We start from the raw sequence: 20,560 nt of genomic DNA, 5'->3' as shown, positions 1-20,560 counted from the left end.
AGTGCCCGGCCGGGGGCACAGGGTCCGGAGGCATAGGGGCTGCCCAAAGCCCGAGCGCTACCGGCTTCACGGGTTTGCCCGGCAGCCTCCAGACCCTGCGCCCCCAGCTGTGCTGGGGAAGTGCCGGCCGGGGGCGCAGGGTCTGGCGGCTGCCCGGCAAACCGTGAAGCCGGTAGCGCTTGGGCAGCCCTTTTCGCGTGGCTGGGAGGGAGGAAGGGGAGTTAGGGCGGGGACTTTGGGGGAATGGGCGGAGTAGGGGTGGAGTTGGGGCGGGGATGGGCGTGGGAAAGGGGCGGGGCCAGGGCCCGTGGAGTGTCCTCTTTTTTTATTTTTTAAATATGGTAACCCTAATAGTTGTGTCTGATGGCATTTAGGAGGTCTGAGAGTAGATGGGTGGTAGAGGGCCAGGTGGAGCCAGATTGTTCAGGACTGCTCAGGAGCAAAAGGGAGCTGTGCCTTCATGTTCCATAGAACCACCAAGAATCCTCTGGGAGTGGTTATCTTGGCGTGCTTAAGAAAAGCAACTGGTGGAAGCAGGAACCTGCCCACTTTTAAGACAACTGCTAATTTCCCTCTTACTTCAAATCAGACTAAAAATGATACCTTCAAAACTAAAATTGCACTTAAACATTCATCACTAGATTAGACATTCATTTTTAGTGCACCGCCACCCAATTATAAAAGTCATGACTGACTGATACACAGTGACAGCAAGATAACTTCACAGGAAAAAAGGTGAATAAGCAGCTTATTATTAACTTAGTACACTTACTTATTAGACGGAATATGAAATTCACTGGTTCAGAGTATTATCATTTCACCTGGATGTGCTGTATACATGTAGAATTTCTATCACTGTATCTTGACCACCTAGAAATCCAATTCTTATACAGGTCACAATTTTAAAAAACTAGTAGAAAACCATTACTGAACAATAACAAATTTTGAAGTTGCAGTCAGCAATAAAATATTTTGAAATATTAAGTAAATTCATGTAATTGAAAATGTTATTTCACCACCATCATGTGGGCTTCTGGGAAAACTGAAAAGACAAGCCAGCCAGAGACGCCAACTACTCTACCCAGAAACAGACAAAGCAAAGACTGCTGTACTGGAGGGTTTGTAATGGAACTGCTCAGTGCAACAAAAACACCACCACTCAAAGGACTGCAGGCTGGGAACTTGCTTTTTTATTCAACAGCATCACAACCAAGTGTTTGGGAGAGGGCATGAGAGGGGGTACTCTCACTGACAACACAGGAAGGAGGGAGGGGTAGAGGATGGCTCCATCCCTTAATATTCTGCAATAACTGTAATGCAGTTAACCCCATGATGACCACTTTACTGTAAAGAGCAGCAGGTAAAAGGGGGCTCCCCAGACAGGGCCACCCTCCTCACCTCCAGGGAATGACCAAGAACTGTTCAGTGCTTACAGAGTTGGAAGGTGTAAGAGTGTTGTTTTACGTATCAAATATGCTCAGTTTATAAATCATTGAGAAAGAACTGAGAAACACCCAAAATGGCATTTTAAAGTTCTTTTTCAGAGTAGAATTGCACTTTCAGGCATATCATGACTCAGACCAACATTTTTTCCAATAATATTCATCGAAAAGCACTGTTTACGCTTTGAAAACATGAACTTAACCTGCTCATAGCACAAACTGGTAGTTCCGATTCCTACTAGGAAACAGTTTGTCTCAAGAAGTCACCACTGCACAGATGGCTTGACTAGGGTTGCCAACTTTCTAATCGCACAAAACCAAACACCCTTACCCTGCCCCAAAGCCCCACCCCACCCCTTCTCCAAGGCCCCACCCCCACTCAGTCCACGCACATGCACACACACCCCGCCATTGCTCGCTCTCCCCCACCTTCACTCACTTTCACTGGGCTGGGACAGGGGGTTAGGGCGCAGGAGGGGATGCGGAGTGTGGGCTCTGGGAGGGAGTTTAGGTGTGGGAGGGGGCTCAGGGCTGGAGCAGTGTGTTGGGGTGTGGGAGGGGATGCACGCTCTGGGCAGCACTTACCGCAGCTGCCTGAGGTTTGTCCCTGCGGCTCCTAGGCGGAGGCATGGCAAGGCAGCTCTGAGTGCTGCCCTGTCCCACAGGAACTACCCCTGCTGCAGGGCCGACGCTCAGGGCAAGGGGAATGTGCAGAGCCCTCATAGCCACCCCTGTGCCTAGGAGTCAGACATGCCGGCCACTTCCGGGAGCGACCGGGCATTCCAGTCGAAAACCAGATGCCTGGCAACCCTGAGCTGGACTCGTAGTCCTGATTCATTTTATGAGAACCAGAAACCCTTTCTTTACCTGCAGAAAGATTCTACTGTCCTTCAGATAGCATAAACACTTATTTCCCTTCTGAAAAAATATGGTGTGTCTTTTGTAGACAGACAACTCAATACTTCCACAGGTCCTTTTACATTTATTCAATACATCCTTGTTATAAACAACTGCAGGAGTGCTTACAGTCTATCTTCTTCTTCTCCAAGGAGGGGTAGGGGAGAAGGAAGAGAGGTTTATGCCCCTTCCCTGGAAAGAGTGATTGGTAGGAGAGCCCAGGCCCTCCACCTCCACCAGATGCCAATCCAAGGCCCTACAAGAGGCAATAATAGCAAACACTCTGGAGTGCTTTGGGGCTGCCTTCCTAGGCCACTTCCTACCATTTTCTTCTCACAAGGCCTCAAAGTATTTCCCTTAAAGTCCAATAGAAAATAACAAAAACAACTGAATGTTCAGTCCAGGTCAGCTCAGCTAGTAGCCCCATTTCTTGCACACTAGCCCCAGCTGCACACTGATCCAAGTTCCTGGGCTGCACCCCACTCAGGGTCAGTCACACTCTCCCTCTATCCAAGGTTTCATGCAAGCAACAGTCCCTGATCAACCCAGCTATAGTCAGGCTCCTGGCACAAGACTCAGCCCCAAGCCCAAAAGAGAAAGTTCGCAGCTACCTCTCACTTTAGTCTCCACCCTGGACCTTCTCCTGCTCCTTCTCTTACGAACCCTTCCCTTGCAATAGGATTTATTTGTGCCCTTGCTCAAGAGTTCTCAGGATAGATCTGTTTTCCTATTCTGTCTGTCCCCCTTTCGAGCTGTCTGGCTCCCTTTTAAAAAGCTTCTCCACCAGCTAGAGAAGACTCTGCAGGTGCAGAGAAGCAGAATCTCCTGGGCCCAGAACTGCTCCTGAAACCCCCCTGTCCCAGTGTGGGTTTATACATCCAATCACAATCACATGACCACTGCATGGAAGGCAAATATTGAATAGTTCAAAGTTTCATTATCTATTTAGAACAGGGATTTTCCACATGGAAATTGCAGCTCTGTAGGATAACTTTTGGGATGTTCATTAGACATGAGACTAGCCAAGGACATTCAAGACTTGGATTCTACTGATGGACACAAACATTCAAAACAAACTGAAAATCTTTTTGCCCACACACTTCACAGAAAGACTTCTAGTGTTAGTTCTCCTGATCTGGTTGCGTGTAGCAGCTGCCATATCTTCTGACACTCTGACATGATGTGATTACTAGCAATCTGACATTGATAGAAATGTAACTATACTTCAGTTTTACATCAGCAAAACTCAATGTAAAAAACACTTGGTTTCCATTTAAACTTTGAGCATATACACCTCTATCCCGATAGAATGCTATCCTTGGTAGCCAAAAAAACTCTTACTGCGTTATAGGTGAAACCACGTTATATTGAACTTGCTCTGATCCGCCAGGAGCGCCCCCCGCCCGAGCACTGCTTTACCGCGTTATATCTGAATTAGTGTTATATCGGGTCACATTATATCGGGGTAGAGGTGTATTCACTGAGCCTAGTGCACACTCCATTTTTTTTTAAAATCGAAAACAAAGGGTATAACAACTAGAAAATAGAGAATTATTAATGTACCTTTCAGACGATGGCTTAAAATCTGTTCCAAAATGGCTGCAAAATTATTAAATTCAGGGGAAGAATCATCTATAGTCTCAAAACAGGAACGATCAATCAGAGTCTTCACAGAGAACCTAGAAGAGAAGAATGGGATACCAATTTTATAGATAGAGAAACAAAACTATACCAGCTAGCACAATTTTTTTTTAAATAAAATACAAACTGGAAGTGATCAAGATGTTCAAGTTATAACATGTATGGTTCTCATTTACCTAAAGTACAACAAGAAGTAACCTAGAAAATATTGTAAATCATCATCATCACCACTAGTCTTACACTTAAAGCTTTAATAGATTCACAGATTCCAAGGCCAGAAGGGACCAGTGTGATCAACTAGTCTGACCTCTTGTATAAACACAGGGCATAGAACTTGCCCAAAATAACCCCAGAGCAAATCTTTTAGGAAAAAAAATGCAATGATGATTTAAAAGTTGTCAGTAAGGGAGAATCCACAATAACCCTTGGTAAATTATCCCAATGGTTAATTATCCTCATTGTTAAACTGAAAATGGAAATAAGGTGTAAATTTATGTCTAGATTCAACATCCAAGTCTAATGGATCATATTATGTATTTCTTTGCTAGACTGAAGAATTATTACATATTCATTTGCCATGTAGATACCTATACATTGTAATCAAGTTGCCCATTAACCTTCTCTTTGTTAAGATAAATAGATGGAGCTTTGAGGCCATTTCTAATTCTTTAATCATTCTCATGGCTCCTTTGAACACTCCAATTTATCATCAACATCATTCTTGAATTGTGGAGACACCAGAACTGGACACTGTATTCCAGCAGCAATCATACAAGTGCCAAATGCAGAGGTAGAATAACATCTCTACTCCTACTCAAGATTCTCCCTTTTACGCATCCGATCGCATTAAGCTTTTTTGGCCGCAGCAGCATACTGAGATAATCAGCTGATTATCTACCATAACCGCCCCCCCCCAATCTTTTTCAGATTAATGGCCTCCCAAGATAGAGACCCCATGAGGTAAGCATGGCCTACATTCTTTGTTCACAGATGTATACATTTACTAGGGCTGTCAAGCAAAAAAAATAATTGTGATTTATCGCACTGTTAAACAATAATTGAATACCATTTATTTAAATATTTTTGGATGTTTTCTACGTTTTCAAATATATTGATTTCAAGTACAACACAATACAAAGTGTACAGTGCTCACTTTATTTTTGATTACAAGCATTTGCATTGTAAAAAAACAAATCGTATTTTTCAATTCACCTAATACAAGTACAGTAGTGCAATCTCTTTATCGTGAAAGCTGAACTTACAAATATAGAATTAGGTACAAAAAAACTGCATTTAAAAATAAAACAATGTAAACTTTTAGAGCCTGCAAGTCCACTCAGTCCTACTTCTTGTTCAGCCAAGCGCTAAGACAAATAAGTTTGTTTACATTTGCAGGAGATAATGCTGCCTGCTTCCTGTTTACAATGTCACCTGAAAGTGAGAACAGGTGTTCTCATGGCACTGTTGTAGCTGGAATCGCAAGATATGTACGTGCCAGATGCGCTAAAGATTCATATGTCCCTTGATGCTTCAACCACCATTCCAGAGGACATGCAACCATGCTGATGACTGGTTCTGCTCGATAACAATCCAAAGTAGTGCGGACAGATGCAGGTTCATTTTCATTATTTGAGTCGGATGCCACTAGCAGAAGGTTGATTTTCTTCTTTGGTGGTTTGGGTTCTTTAGTTTCCACATCGGTGTGTTGCTCTTTTAAGACTTCTGAAAGCATGCTCCACACCTTGTCGCTCTCAGATTTTGGAAGGCACTTCAGATTCTTAAATGTTGGGTGGAGTGCTGTAGCTATCTTTAGAAATCTCACATTGGTGCCTTCTTTGCGTTTTGTCAAATCTGCAGTGAAAATGTTCTTAAAATGAAGAACATGTGCTGGGTCATCATCTGAGACTGCTATAACATGAAATATATGGCAGAATGAGGGTAAGAGAGCAGGGGGACATACAATTCTCCCCCAATGAGATCAGTCAAACTTAATTAATGCATTAAGTAACAAGCATCATCAGCATGGAAGCATATCCTCTGGAACGGTGGCTGAAGCATGAAAGAGCATACCAATATTTTGCACTGAAGTACTTACCTTGCAATGCCAGCTACAAAAGAGCCATGCAAATGACTGTTCTCACTTTTAGTGACATAAGAAGAGGGTAGCATTATCTCCTGTAAATGTAAACAAACGTATTTGTCTTAGTGCTTGGCTGAACAAGCAGTAGAACTGAGTGGACTTGTAGGCTCTAAAAGTTTAGATTGTTTACATAACTGCACTCAAAAACAAAACAAAAATAAAAAAAAATCTACATTTGTAAGCTTCACTTTCACGACAAAGATTATATTACAGTGCTTGTACGAGGTGAACTAAAAATACTATTTCTTTTATTATTTTTAAAGTGCAAATATTTGTAATCACAAATATACACTTTGATTTCAATTACAACACAGAATACAATATATGAAAATGTAGAAAAACATCCAAAATATTTAATAAATTTCAATTGGTAATCTACTGTTTAACAGTACGATTAAAACTGCAATTAATCGCAATTAATTTTTTTTTACTTAATCACCTGAGTTAACTGCGATTGACAGCCCTAACATTTACATTTAACCATATTAAAATGCATGCTGTTTGCTTGCGCCCAGTTTACCAAGCGATCCAGATCGCTCTGAATCAGTGACTTGTCCTCTTCTTTATTCACCACTCCCCCAATTTCTGTGTCATCTTCAAACTTTAACAATGATTTAATGTTTTTTCCCCTAGATCATGGATAAAAAAAAATGTTAAATAGTTTAGGGCAAAGAACTGATTATTGATGGACTCCACTGGAAAAGACACCCACTTGATCACAATTCCCTATTTACAATTACATTTCGAGACCTATCAGTTAGCCAATTTTTAATCCATTGAATGTGTGCCACGTTAAAAAAATAGAATGATATAAATTATCAAAATGTTGTATTGTACCAAGTCAGGCACCCAATAGACTTCTATTACATTTATCACCCAAACTTGACACTATTATAAGTTTGACAGGATCTATTTTCAACAACCCCATGTCAATTTGCATTAATTACATTACCCTCCTTTAAATCTTTATTAATCGAGTCCCACATCAGCTGTTCCATTATCTTGCCCGGGACTGATGTCAGGCTGACAGGCCTATAGTTACCTGGGTCATCCTGTTTACCCTTTTTAAAAATTGGTACAACATTAGCTTTTCTCCAGTCTCCTGGAACTTCCCCAGTGCACCAAAACTTATTGAAAATCAACATTAATGGTCTAGTGAGCTCCACAGCCAGCTCTTTTAAAACTCCTGGATGCAAATTATCTGGACCTGCTGCTTTAAAAACGTCTAACTTTAGTAGCTTTTGTTTAGCATCCAAAAATACTAGTGGAAGGGGAAAAAAGTTATCAACCTCATATGATGCGACTGTATCACCTGTTTTCCCCCCCCCCCCCCAGAGACAGGACATGAATGTTTATTGAACACTTCTGCCTTTTCATTGATAATTCTATCATTTCCATCTAGTAATGGACCAATACCATTGTCAGGATTCCTTTTGTTCCCAATATATTAAAGCCACCCCACACCTTCTTATTGTCCTTAACACTGCTGGCCATAGATTTTGCATTGTGTCCTTTTTCTTCCCTTATCAGTTTTCTACAATTCCTAACTTCTGAGTTACATTCATTATTATCAATTTCCCCTCTACCCCCTAATTTGTTTTTATGTAATTTAAATTTATGTATTTATTATAGCTGTGTTCACTTCCCCTCCAAACCAGGTCTGTTTTTAAACCAGCACAACATTCTTCCTAGATTGTGGCTTTTTGGCCATCTAATAAGGTGTTCTTCAAAGGATTACCAATTATAATTCACATTTTTCTGATTAAGTTCTTCCTCCCAGCTGATTTGGCTTAATTGTTTTCTGCTTTGTGAAACTGGCCCTAATACAGCACCAAGTATATTACTGATCTGGACTTGATTGTGCTTGCACATTATAAATGTGACGAAGTCATGACCACTTGTACTTAAGCAACCTTTAATTTTTCGTTCCGTGATCAGTTTCTCTTTATCTGTTAAGAAAGGGTCTAAAAGAATTCCCTCTTGTTGGCTGCAACACTTTTTGAGTTATGAAACAGTCATCTCTAATGTTTGGAAATTCCAAGGATGTTTTAGTATTTGCAACGAGACCTCCAACATATGTCACTCAAATTGAAGTCCCCCATAATCATGCAGCTTTTTTCCCTACACAGTAGAGTTAGTCATTTAAGCTGGAGTCATCCTGTTCCCTAGTGTGATTTGGTGGTGTGTAGCTGGCACCAACTAACACTGCATCTTGTGTTATGTTTGCCAGAACATTGATCTGGAATATCAAGTGTGGTTTTCCTAAAGGTCCTTTTGGCAGTCTCAAACACGTTGATGGTGAATTCTTACAGATCAGTTGAAAGGGCAGAGATGTTGAATATTTAAGAGAGACATCCTTTCTCCAACTTGTTCTTCTCAGGAAAGAGACTGTATCATGCCTAGCACAATAGAGCCAATAACATTTGTTGGGGACTGTAGACACCACCAGGACACAAGCAATTACAATACTAATTTACAAAACCAAAAAGGAAATTATGAATTATAAATTTTACACTGCCCCAAGGCAATTTTATATCCCTCACATCTCCATCCTCACCCCTGACACCCCCAGTCTCATCTGAAGTTTCTAGAGCTGTTTTATGCCACCTCAATCCCTCAACTCACCCTACAGGGACCAGGGTGGGGGGGTGAGAATCTGATCATCTGACTCCAGTTTAGTCTAAAGCAGATCTCACGGATTGATATAGACTCAGTATTCTCCAAAATAGGACTTTATAGTTTGAGAATTTTGTTAGGCAAATTGCTGGGAACTTGAAATAAACTTGGTTTTCAGAAAACAATCTGTTGACCCTCCTTCAAGGGCAACCAAAGGATCCTAGTCGCTGAAATCTACATTTCTGCTAGGAAAAAAAACAGGGAAGAGATTCCTATTTCAAATTCATCCTTTCACCTTGTATTCTATTGGATTTCCTCAGCAAGACACCAGAGTCATCTTGCTCAAACGATTAGCCTGAGCAGTGGACCAGCTTCCCACACCTTCCACTGGATTTCCTGAGCAACACAGATAGCCCATGCCACCAGACTAATTGAGCCAGATCACCATCAATAGCTAGAATCTGCAGGAAAGCTAAGCCTGAATTTCTCTTCTCTGGGTTCCTCTGTGCATGCTACAGTGGCCTAGGCTAGATTACCACTTTATTGGGCCTGCAGCAATTTTCACAGTGCAATGCAGAGGAGAGTGTTCTTAGTAGTTTATACCACTAGCCAACCAGCAGACAATTCAAATGGCTGTAATCTCACAGAAAAAGGTCAGTATTAAGGAAAAAAGTATTCCAAACATGGCATAGCTATAACACCACTGCAACAGTCCCTAGCTGCACACAATGTTCTTTAAGCAAGACAAGGTTCCCAAACACCTTCTGTACAGCTCTTCTAGTGTCCTACGATTTCAACCTTTGGAGACATCATTGTCTTCCTTCAGGGTAGTCATGGACTGGACCAGCAATAAATAGCTGTAGATGTGGTTGCATTTTCCAACCTGAAGACGACCTTCTGAGTCCTTATTAAGATGTTTAAGCCAGAAGGAGACCTGGAAGATTGTCACCATCTTTTCCTTGCAACCTCTTCTATCCTTGCAGCAGGATGAAAAGGAATTTCTCCCAAATTTCTTAAGTCAATTGCAACAGAGCTCATGAACCTTATTTGGGATATATCCAGGCCAAGAGGCTTAAGTTAATAATGTCTCAACAAGAGAGGATTCCAAGTTTAGAGATTATTTTAAAAAACACAGAAGGACGCTGCTAGACATGTTTATAACAGTGTAGCAGCAAAAACATCACAATTATTCTTCTTCACTATCACCTTTCAAAAGGCCAGGAAAAAAAAAAAAAAAAAAAAGAAGAAGTCAGGTAACTAGTACATACATACATACTGTGGAAATTTTCCTCTGTTCTTAAGTGATCTGAAGCCACACTAAACACTGCCAGGTTCCCATTACATCAGTATTTTGACTTTATACCGAGAGGTGACAAGTTGAGATTCCGTAAGCCATGAAACTTGATTTACCATAAAGGTAACTCAGGATCAATGTTACCAAGTTTCAATATTTCTGATTCACATAGTACAAATGGGAATAGAGTAATGTCTTGGCTACTAACAGCCAACTGAGGAAGTCCTGCATCAAAGCTACTTATCTCAGGCTGAAAAGCACAGATGGCTTAATTGTTTATGGGACAACTCTGTCTATACTGGACAAACAGGGTTTGAGTTATGATCCTCACTTCAAGGCTTCTGAGTATTGGGGGAAGGGGTCCAGCTTTGTGAGGCAGCTCTGAGCCAAGATAATGTATCAAAAGTTCAATACCTTGACTATCAGGATTGAAGCAGCTAGAATTGATGGCACCTAGTAAGGAGGCTTGACAAACAATGATTATTCTATTTAACATATGCAGCGTTGTTGTAGCCATGTCAGTCCCAGGGTATTAGAGAGTCAAGGTGGAGGACCAACTTCTATTGGTGAGAGAGAAGACTTCGAGCTATAGAGCTCTTTTCCAGGTCTCATTACCTCAGCCACTTGTGTCTCTATTCTATTTAATAACAGTCACAGAACAGATCTCACCTTGGAAACACAAGCACTATGGAGCAGTACTTGCCCACTGTCACTTGCCGTACATGCGACAGTATTAATTCTGTGAAGAAGCATTGTTACATCAACTCCTGTACATGGAGTTTTAGCTTTGTGATGCAATTCTGCTCAAGAGTCACCAGTCTTGAGCTCTGAAGCATCAAAGCTACTTGCACCAATGTGTGGAAATGCAACAGTATCTCGAGACAACATTTTCACAAGAAATTGGAATTCATGCACCTTATCACTTATAGTTGAGGCTCTACACCAATGCCATTTACCTTAAACTCCATGGTCTTGAAAGGTGGTTCACCTTGAGTGAAAGATGGTTCTGTGTTGAAATGTGGACTTCGGATCCAAGGGTGGTTCACTGCTGATGTTTGTCTGCATTGAAACCTCTCTCTACAGAGCAGAGATGTAAGGCTACACTTTGGATGCCAGCTAGGCATTTGCTTTAAGACAAACATCTTCAAAGCACTCTAAGCATCTCAATGTAATATACTTAGAATCCTCAGCTGATACCATCTCAGGGGTTCAATGCACCCTGTGTCAAAGAGTTGATCAACATTGGCACATGGTTTTCACATTCAAAAGAGGAATCTATACAGATGTCCCAAACCTTGATGCTTTTCCTTTGTGGAACCTCTAACAAGAAGTGGTGTATGGCCACACTATGTATACTGGATCAAATATCTAAAAAAACTGAGGCAGATACCTTTAGAATAATCCAAGCAAGCAAACAGGAGTCTAATTTTTGAAGGCCCTCTCCAGAGAGTTTGAGTATTGTGTCCACAATAGGGAGAGAGACCCCAATATAATCCTGTAAGACTCTTCACCGCTGAATATCACTTCTGTTTTATCTTCCCTTTATAGATTTGAGATAAGAACACAGAAGACAATCTCCACCTTATAGGGGAAAGTTGATAACTTTGTCAAAGAACTTGATGCTTCCAGCTGGGCATCAAGGCTGTGAAATCTCAACACACACTGAGACAATATTACCAGCAAAGCATTGAGGCTATTAACAGATCTCCAAATTTTAAACACACTTAAAATTATGATGGTTTTTAACATTTAAGTTGTCTTCCCGCAACCTTTTCAATTTATTTGAAAAACCATCCCTTGCAAAACTTTAAATGTTCAGAACTATACATATATAGCACTACAAGTAGTGGGGCCTAACTTTTACAGCAGGAGGCGAGAGAAACCTAAAGACTACTCTGCCTGAAAATTCTCAGACCAACCCTATGCACTCTATTGTGATCATGGTAGAGAGGAGTCAGCCTGTTTGGGGAAGGAATTGTTTTCATGGACCTATGCAAAAATGTGAGGGTCAATAGTTATTTTCTTATATGAAAATAATGTGACAGTACTATCTTATCTGACTGTGAGCCTGCATGTGTCATGATAAATACTATCTACAATATTAGAAATCGGATTTTAAAAGTTTCTAAATAACTATGTAATCCCTCTATATTCTGTGTTAATTAGTTAATGAAGAACAAGCATAGAAAAATTGGCAGCAAAAGGGGCAAGTAAAAATCCAAATAATGCAGATGACACTTTAAAAAGACCTGCTGAAGAAATGCTAAAGATTTTGCTGAATGATAATTTGAAGAAATCTTCTCTGGTAATCATAAGAGAAGGCTGCAGATCACAATGCAGAAGAATTTCTTCCTTGCAGGTTCTTAGCTTTCCACATTTGATTCAATCATCTCAGGGTACACTAATGGCACCATTTATACCAACAGCATTTCTGATTGTCTCAAACATATTACAGTCAGCTGCCTGATTTGCTGCTTTGTAGTTTTTTAGTGTATGCCTACTGAAGGATACGCTACAATATCAGAAAGGCTTAATAACTGCGGATGGGTTTTGATTATTTCCATAAGACTACTCCTTGCCTTTTTCTTTGAAAAAGCTCAAAAGGCTAGAATCAATCAGGAACATATACCAGCTTTAAAAGTGAACACACTCCTCTCTCCCAAAATTTAAAGCTTGTGGAAAACGTTAATTTTTAAGCTTGGTGATGTTATTCTAGCTGTAAACATTTTGTTATTTTAGAGAGCGACTACAGGAAGGTAGGAATCACTCATACACTGCTGTTGCTGACAATTTATATTGCCTCAGTTTTCAAAGATTTCTTTGCCTATATTGGAGTCACTTTTGACTGTCTCAACACAGATGCATTAAATATCAGCTAAAGAAAACTATTCTCCAGTAGAGAGTAGGAAATTTTCCATAACAGGAGAGATGAGGTCTAAACCATCACTTTCCACAGAAAGTAAGCTGCTTGGTTTTTTGTTTGTTTGGGTTTTTTTAAGTTTTTCTAGCATTTATGGTTGCAATAGTAACCAGTGAACTTCAATCCTAAGTCTATGAGGAGACAAGCCATGTCAGCACCTCTGCTGCTTTCCCAACAGCCAAGTGGAATTGACAAGACTGGAGAATTTCATTTCTGCCACTTGAAACCCGATGGGCAACCACAAAACTGACTATTTTCTTACCCACTTTATTCAGTTCTCATCACTTGTCAATCCCTGTGTGAAAGATTCAATTTGTAAAAGTTATACTATAGATGGAGAACAATATTTGTAGATTAGAGATACTACAGTTAAATATCTGTTCAGTATTTATAAAGTAATATACTTATTTTCAATAAGTTAAGTCATTACAGGGCATTTTAGTCAATATTCAAATTATTCTATTTGGTGGCTCTACATTATATTGATAGGGCTAGGAATTCACATTCAAAAGCATTTTTGTACTTTTATTCAAGGTTTTCCCATGATTTAATAGGTAATAATTCACGTGTGGAAAAAAATAAGCTACTCATTTACAAGACTAGGACAGCACCAGAAGAGCTGTTGAAATGTGTGAAATAATACATATTTTGGAGTCATACAGAATCATGTCAAGTCTATGCTTTCACAGAAGAATTTAAAAATATTAAAAACGCATACATTAATAGTAGATGTTGGCATCAAAACTTAAATCCAGACTCACTGTTTTTAATGGACCTATTCCTGTAATCATCTATTGCAATTATCTTTAAAAAGTAGGTAAAATATATTTTTATTATATGTACAACACGGTAAATAAGAGAGCTTCAATCTTCACTTTACGTTTTATAGATGTAGTGGGTATAAAAATTAGAACAGTTAGTTAAAGGTATTATTTTGCATGGAGAAATCCAGCTGTATCTCACAACATACAAGATACCACATGGAGGAAAGCCTAAATGAAGACAAGACTTGAATTAAACATCCTCAAGAGTTTAAAATCCATCTTAGTTCTTCCTTCAACTGTTGTGAACATACACAGAACTGATAAATATTCACAATACACAGCGAAATCTCTAACAAGTAGATTTTGTCAAAAAACAAACCTTCTCTCAAGCTACCAGTATGAACTAGTCCCAATATTTTGTTTGAATAGCGTTACCCGTAGAGTCAGGTAAATACACACGCTGCCTTGTAAAAGAGAAGAAGAAGAAAGCCAGCAAGCAATTTAGGCCGGGTCCTTGGGAGGCAGCTAAACAGCCATTTTTAAAGGCGCTGAGTCAGGAGGGAGACTCCCATCCTTCCTTTTTAATCCTACTGCAGCCCCAAAGCCAGGCACCCCCCACACACAACACGCCCCGAGGGCAAGCGCACAGCCTCCCACGCTGCCAGGGGCCACCAAAGCCCTGGGCCAGGCCACGCGCAAAGGCTCCCGCGCTAAGCCCCGCGGACACACACGCTGCCCAGGGCGACGGGGACCAGCTGCGCGGCGAGGGGCTGGGATCCAAAGGGCGGAGCGGGGCATTCACCTGCACGCGGCGGGGCGCGGGGGTGGAAAGCGATTTCAGCCGCACAGACTGGGGCGGGCACAGCCCGGCGCTGGGGGCAGCGCTGCGGGGGCTGCGCGGGGGTGGGGAAGGAGGGGAACTCGCCTCCCCAGGGGGCGGGCACGAGACGGAGGCAGAGCGGGGAGGAGCCGCGGGGCTGGGGAGTCACCTGCAGACGGTGATCAGGTTCCTCCTCTCCACCGCCGCGTTGCGGGACTGGACGCTCTTCCTACGGGCCGAGACGTTCAGCCCCCCAAGGCTGAGGGAAGCCATCGCCGCGGAAGGCAGGTGGAGCCGAAGGGGCTGGCGCGGAGCCTTTGTTCCCGGCCTCCTGCTCTCCGGGCTGCTGCCGCCGCCACAGAGGAGGATGAGGCCCCCGTGTCTCCCTCGCCTGGTGCCGGTGTCCGAGCGGCAGGTGTTGCTGTGCATCCGGCCGGCGCAGGCAGGGAGCCGAGGTCCCCCGCCCTCGGCAGCCGGAGCAACCGCGGCGCTTTAGAGTCGCAGCTGCCAGGACCGCAGAGCACCGGCTCCGCCAGCCAATCAAAAGGCAGGAGGAGGTGGGGTACAGGGCGGCAGATGCTTTAAAGGGGCGCGTGCGCTTGACGGAACCAACTGTCAAGTGCGCGAAGATGCGGCGTGGGGCGCGTGGGGCATTCGGCGAGGAGGCGGAGCCGGGATACCGCGGGGGCGGGGCGTCGACAGGAAGGAGGTGCGGGCTAGGAGGGGCACCTGCCAGCAGAGAGTAGGGAGGAGAGGCTGGGGGTAGGCAATGGGGGGAGCGAGCTCTAGGGCAAAGACCCCCACACACATCCCAGGTGTGAAATATGAAATTCCTCATTGGCCCTCAGTAGCTTTGAGGCCATAGGAGCTGCCTGTGCTAGCAGTGATTTAACTGGACTGCCCCCACCTCCCTGGGAAGACCAAACTGGCCCTGGAAACATTTGCACTCCTGCCTCAAATTAACTGCTCCCAGGTTCTCTCTGTTCTGTGGATCTGCAGGAGGTTTTCCTCCCCGTTCCTATTCACTGCACAGCCCCACACATCTTTTTGCTTCCTATGTGTGGCCCATTCACTGTCAGGTAGAGCCATGACCTAGAGGCAGGGCATCAGGGACAGAGCCCTTGAACTCTTTGTCATGGTGTGCCTAGGGCCCTGTCCGGTCCTGTGGAATTACCTGTTCAGACCAAGCTTAATGAGCCAATATCCGTTAGAGTCCAGTCGTATGGTTACCACTTTGGATGTGGTTTTCAGTGACCAGTCCAATCAAACTGAGACTTGTGTTCACTGATGATTCCTCAAAGCTCCCTGGTATACAGAATATCTCCCTCACTGACAGGTTTCTGGCAGGTGAGAATACCGGTTGCATGCTGTTTTTGGGGGAGGTTTCCTGTTCCCATGGTTTCTTAGAGAAAGCTTTTGTTCTGTGATACAAGCAGGTTTACACATACTCTTCTAAACACCCACCACATTGCTTCATGGGTTCTTTAACTGATTCTGGTGTATTGGAAAACTTTTATTGGGCAGCACGTTCACTTTATCATGGACTAGTTGAACATGATATACTATTTCTTTAACCAGTAGTTCAATGTTTACAGGGCTCAACACAATCGAATCCTCTCATCCCCATCATCTTCCAAAAAAAAATAATAATAATAAAATCTGTTTCCTAACTAAATGAAAGAAAACCTGTGAGCTCAGCTTTTCCCACTTCGGAGTTCAGCTGGCCAGTTGGTATCTACTAATTTATCTATCTTTGATATGTACTGACTAATCTACCGTGTAGCTGATGCTTCAAATTATATCATGATTCCTTCTGTTGGGATTGGAACTACAGTTACTTTCCCTTCAGTATTACTCATGCCTGCTCATAAAGTACAAGGAGACCCTGCTCCACTGGTTCAGAGGGAAGCTTTCTAGATGCTTATTTGGAGTGGATAATAGCATGTTCTCTAGCCTATCTGGAAACAGGATTGATGACATTCCAGTCCAGGGTCCTGCAGCTACACCCACTTTACTGCTATTGTCCCTGGACTACTTCCTACTACTTCCAAGCTTTTCATTCTCCAGCCTTCCTAGTCAGACCTCTCTCTCTTAGACCTACTAAGTAAACTCTTCCTCCAAGGTTCCTATCCCAGTTGTCAGGGGTTCCTATCTAGGGTTGCCAGGTATCTGTTTTTTTACCAGAAAGCTCAGTCGAAAAGGGACCCTGGTGGCTCCAGTCAGCACTGCTGATGGGGCCATTAAAAGTCCAGTCGCGGCGCATTGAAGCTAAGGCAGGTTCCCTGCCTGCTGTGGCTCCACGCAGCTCCCAGAAGCAGCATTATGTCCCCACTCAGCTGCTACGCCTAGGGGCAGCCATGGGGCTCTGCGCACTGCCCCATCTGCAGGCACCGCCCCCACAGCTCCCATTGTTCGGGAACCACGGTCAATGGGAGCTGCGGGGGCGGCACCTGCAGATAGGGCAGCATGCAGAGCCACCTGTCTATGCCTCCGCGTAGGAGCCAGAGAGGGACATGCCGCTGCTTCCGGGAGCTGCTTGAAGTAAGTGCCACCCGAAACCTGCATCCCTGACATCCCCACACCCCAACCCCCTGCCCAGCCCTGATACCCCTCCTGCCTCCTGAACCCCTTGGTCCCAGCCCGGAGCACCCTCCTGCACTCCAAATCCCTCATCTCCGGCCCCACACCAAAGCCCACACCCCAAGCCGGAGCCCTCACCACCTCCCTCATCCCAACCCACTGCCTCAGCCCAGAGCCCCCTCACTTACTCTGAACTTCTCATTTCTGGCTTGATCACAGAGCCCACACCCCCAGCCAGAGCCCTCACCCCTCCTGCACCCCAACCCCCTGTCCCAGCCCAGTGAAAATGAGTGGAGGAGAGGGCTCTTGTGATTGTATTGTCCTCTCAGAGTAGGTAAGGGAACCCAGGCCCATCCTCTCCACCAGATTCTGGTCCAGGACCCAATGGTAGGCAGCTAAACCCAGTGCCTTAGAATTAAGTCACTGCTCCCCCCAAACCACTCCAATAAAGTTTCTGACTCAAACACTCTGTCCCCTGCTTCTTCCTTGTGGGTTTGCATGGATTGTGTTGTCAGGTCCCAGGCAATGAGCTCCTGGGCAGTGCTTTTCCCTCGGAGCAGCCATTTGCTCCCTTCCATTGCCAGCCTATGGACTGCTCTGCTCTCCCTTTTCAAGCCCTGCCTCTAGCTTGTGCAGGCTTTGCAGGTATCTCTGGGCAGGGTTTCCTGATCCCAGTGCTGTTCTGTAACCCCTTGCTCTTCAGTGTGGGGTTTGTATACCACAATACAGTTGTGTTTTCTTTTTTAAACCAAAGGGAAGGGTGAAAGAATTTGGACTATGTCTGTTGTCATTTCACCTTTATTTTTCTATCTTCTCTGTTCTTACTGTTTTTTCAGCATCTCCTTTTTCTTTGATAGTGAATGGGATGTGGTACAATGACAGTACCTAGTCTGTAAGACTTCTGGACTTTGCACTAATGACTTTGGTTCATCTCATATATTAGAATTTCTTAAATCTCTCCTTCTCTCCTCTACTCCCTTCCTTCCCCCATTCCTGTTAACTCTCCTGTACACATCTGACTATAAAACTCAGTCCTAGTCTAAGGAGCTCCAGATTGAATGAAAGAAGATACATAGCTTCTGCTTTTGACTTTTGAGAATCAGGCCAGTAATTTGAAGTTCAAACTAGCTGTTAAATATGAACCATATTAAATCGCTCAAGTGAAGGTAGGATACAAAATTCAGTCTGAAAGTGCTAAAAGTTTACAATTGCAAATTGCAGTTTGAAGTCGCTTGCTTAAAAGGAATGGAGAAGAAATATATATAAAATGTGTGTGTTTTATCCTTTTAACACAGATGACAAAGAGAACAAAAATACAAAGAGAACAAAGGTATCGAACCTGGAGTAAAGAGTCAATATCAGACAAGATAGGTAAGACCATACTTCTTTGTTATTAAGGGCAAAGAGTAATATAACCAATATGACTGGTTAAAAAGATTTGCCGGTACTATTATGTAATAATGGTCATTGTTATTGTTACCCCAAGGGGAGTAAGGTAACTCTTCTGAGAGAAAATACTAGAAAAATGGTAGGGGGAAAGATAGAAAAGGAAAGCCCCTTTTCTCAGAAGAGCAGACTCGGCTCCCTTCCGTGTCTGTCACCGTTGGATTTAGCTTACAATAAGGGTGTCCCTTCCTCCCTGTGTGATATAATAAAAATAAAGAGAGACAAGGTAATATGGTGCAAACAAAGGTAAGTATATTAAGGGTAAAGCTACAAAAAACTGGGGAAAATGGGGGGGAAGAAACACAAACTTAACCATACAGTGATTCAGTGACTGGCTTTAGGAGCTTGAAGCTCAGACCCACAAAACCTCCCTTGGCATTTAGAAAAACAATAAAAGAAACCCCAATACAGAAACCTTTCCTATGAGTTAGGAGCAGTGGACACAGCGTCCAGGAGTGAAGCCCAGGACCTTCTACTCTCCGGCTGATTTAGAGCCTTCGAGGAGGACTACTGGGGAGTCCGGACGATTGTTGGACTTCGTCACAGGTGGGGAGACCCTCTGAGATGTCGGGCACCAGGAAAGCAGGACCCTCCACAGGTAAAATGGATTCAGTTCTCTGTGGCAGGGATAGTGATGACAGGCCTCTTCTTCCTCAACCTTGCTACAGGATAGATGGTACTCTTCTCTCTAACTCTGGAGCTGTAGGAAGACCCGATGGTGCACATGCTGCCGCTGGAATGGACAGCCCCACACAGGCACTGAGCAGGCTCTTATATAGACTTTTTGGAGGGAATAGAATGTTGGGAGCTGGTTTTGGCGGGAAAAACTGGTTCAGTCCGGTTTGAGCCAGGGAAATCCAGTGTCTTTAACAGTAAACAAGTCTGTTTACAGAGATGGAGTCCACGAGTCACAGATGATATACTCCATATTGGATTTCATTAAAGCCAGTGATTTACATAACCTTTACCTTATATACACTATTAAAGCAGCTAATTAAACACCTTTAAACAGTACCAACACAACATTTCTTACTAACATTATTCAGTCCCAGTTTGGGGTTCTTTGTAAAGTAACATCATAAACTGATCACCAAAATTTCCTTTTCAGAAAAAGAGAAATGGAAGAGAAAGAAGAATGTTGAGAGTGAGAAAAGGACCAAAGAAAAGGCCGAAAGGAAAGTAGGAGATGAATTATCCGACAGCGACAGAGAGGAGGAAAAGGGGGGAGTGGGAGGGGACTAGGGTATCAGGGAGCACCACAAACGCCACCCCCCCAAAATAAAAGGCTTATCCAATGAACAATTTAATTGATTATTCAGAGACTTCCAATATGGTTGGGGACCATATATCCATACACTTCTCTTGTTTGTTTCTTTTACAACATGTAATTAGTTCCATTGCCACTAGACTACCAAGTCAGAATGCCATTTTTGATAGTTGGGCACATTTGGGACTTCCACTATTGTAGAATTAGACATTTGATTATGATCAGAATTTTCCAAAGGATTCCAGTTTCTAACACGGATTGTTTAGGCCAAGGATGACATGGCCAGCCTGTAGTTGCACCTTGGTGGCAAGAAAGAAATTGGACTGAATATTTAGCTCTGCCCAGAAAAGATGCATGTCACAGGACAATCCCATAGTATGTGGTATAAGCAGTGGTGATTTAGAGCTGGTTTGCACCGGGTTCGCGCGAACCAGTTGTTAAATTTAGAAGCCGGTTTAGAACTGGTTGTTAAAGGGGTGGGCAATTGGAAGAGGGAGGTTTTTCTGTCATTACACTGGCCCGCGGGCCACATCCGGCCCACCTGAGCTCCCGGCTGGGGAGGCTCCCTGGCCCCTCCCCCGCCTTCCTCCTCTCGCAGAGCCTCAGCATGCCGCACTGCCTGCGCCAGTGCTTTGGACTGCTCCTGGGCAGCTCGGCAGCTACTGCCACTTTGAAGTGCATGGTAAGCAGGTGGGGCTGCGAGCTCCAGCGGGCTGCGCAGCATCCATACATG

At 43.4% G+C, this 20,560-nt stretch overlaps 1 protein-coding gene and 1 long non-coding RNA gene across 2 annotated transcripts in view; one reads left to right on the top strand and one right to left on the bottom strand.

Moving 5' to 3' along the window:
• RUNDC3B (RUN domain containing 3B) overlaps positions 1-15,041 on the bottom strand; it is a 174,470-nt gene extending 159,429 nt beyond the window's left edge. The window contains exons 1-2 of the mRNA XM_034760380.1: positions 14,704-15,041; positions 3,903-4,018 (exon numbers count right to left, since the gene is read on the bottom strand). Coding sequence (XP_034616271.1) covers positions 3,903-4,018; positions 14,704-14,963 — 376 coding nt within the window. The 5' untranslated portion in view covers positions 14,964-15,041. The remainder of the gene's footprint in view (positions 1-3,902; positions 4,019-14,703) is intronic.
• Positions 15,042-18,207: 3,166 nt separating this feature from the next.
• Positions 18,208-19,839, top strand: LOC117871527. The gene is made up of 3 exons (XR_004644263.1): positions 18,208-18,485; positions 18,988-19,158; positions 19,669-19,839. It is a non-coding gene; the product is annotated as an uncharacterized LOC117871527 (long non-coding RNA).
• The last annotated feature ends 721 nt before the right edge of the window (positions 19,840-20,560 follow it).

Source organism: Trachemys scripta, chromosome 2 (genome assembly GCF_013100865.1).
Source record: "Trachemys scripta elegans isolate TJP31775 chromosome 2, CAS_Tse_1.0, whole genome shotgun sequence".
NCBI lineage: Eukaryota > Metazoa > Chordata > Testudines > Emydidae > Trachemys > Trachemys scripta.
Note: the sequence above shows the minus strand (reverse complement) of the source record. Positions and strands in the feature narration are given on the sequence as shown.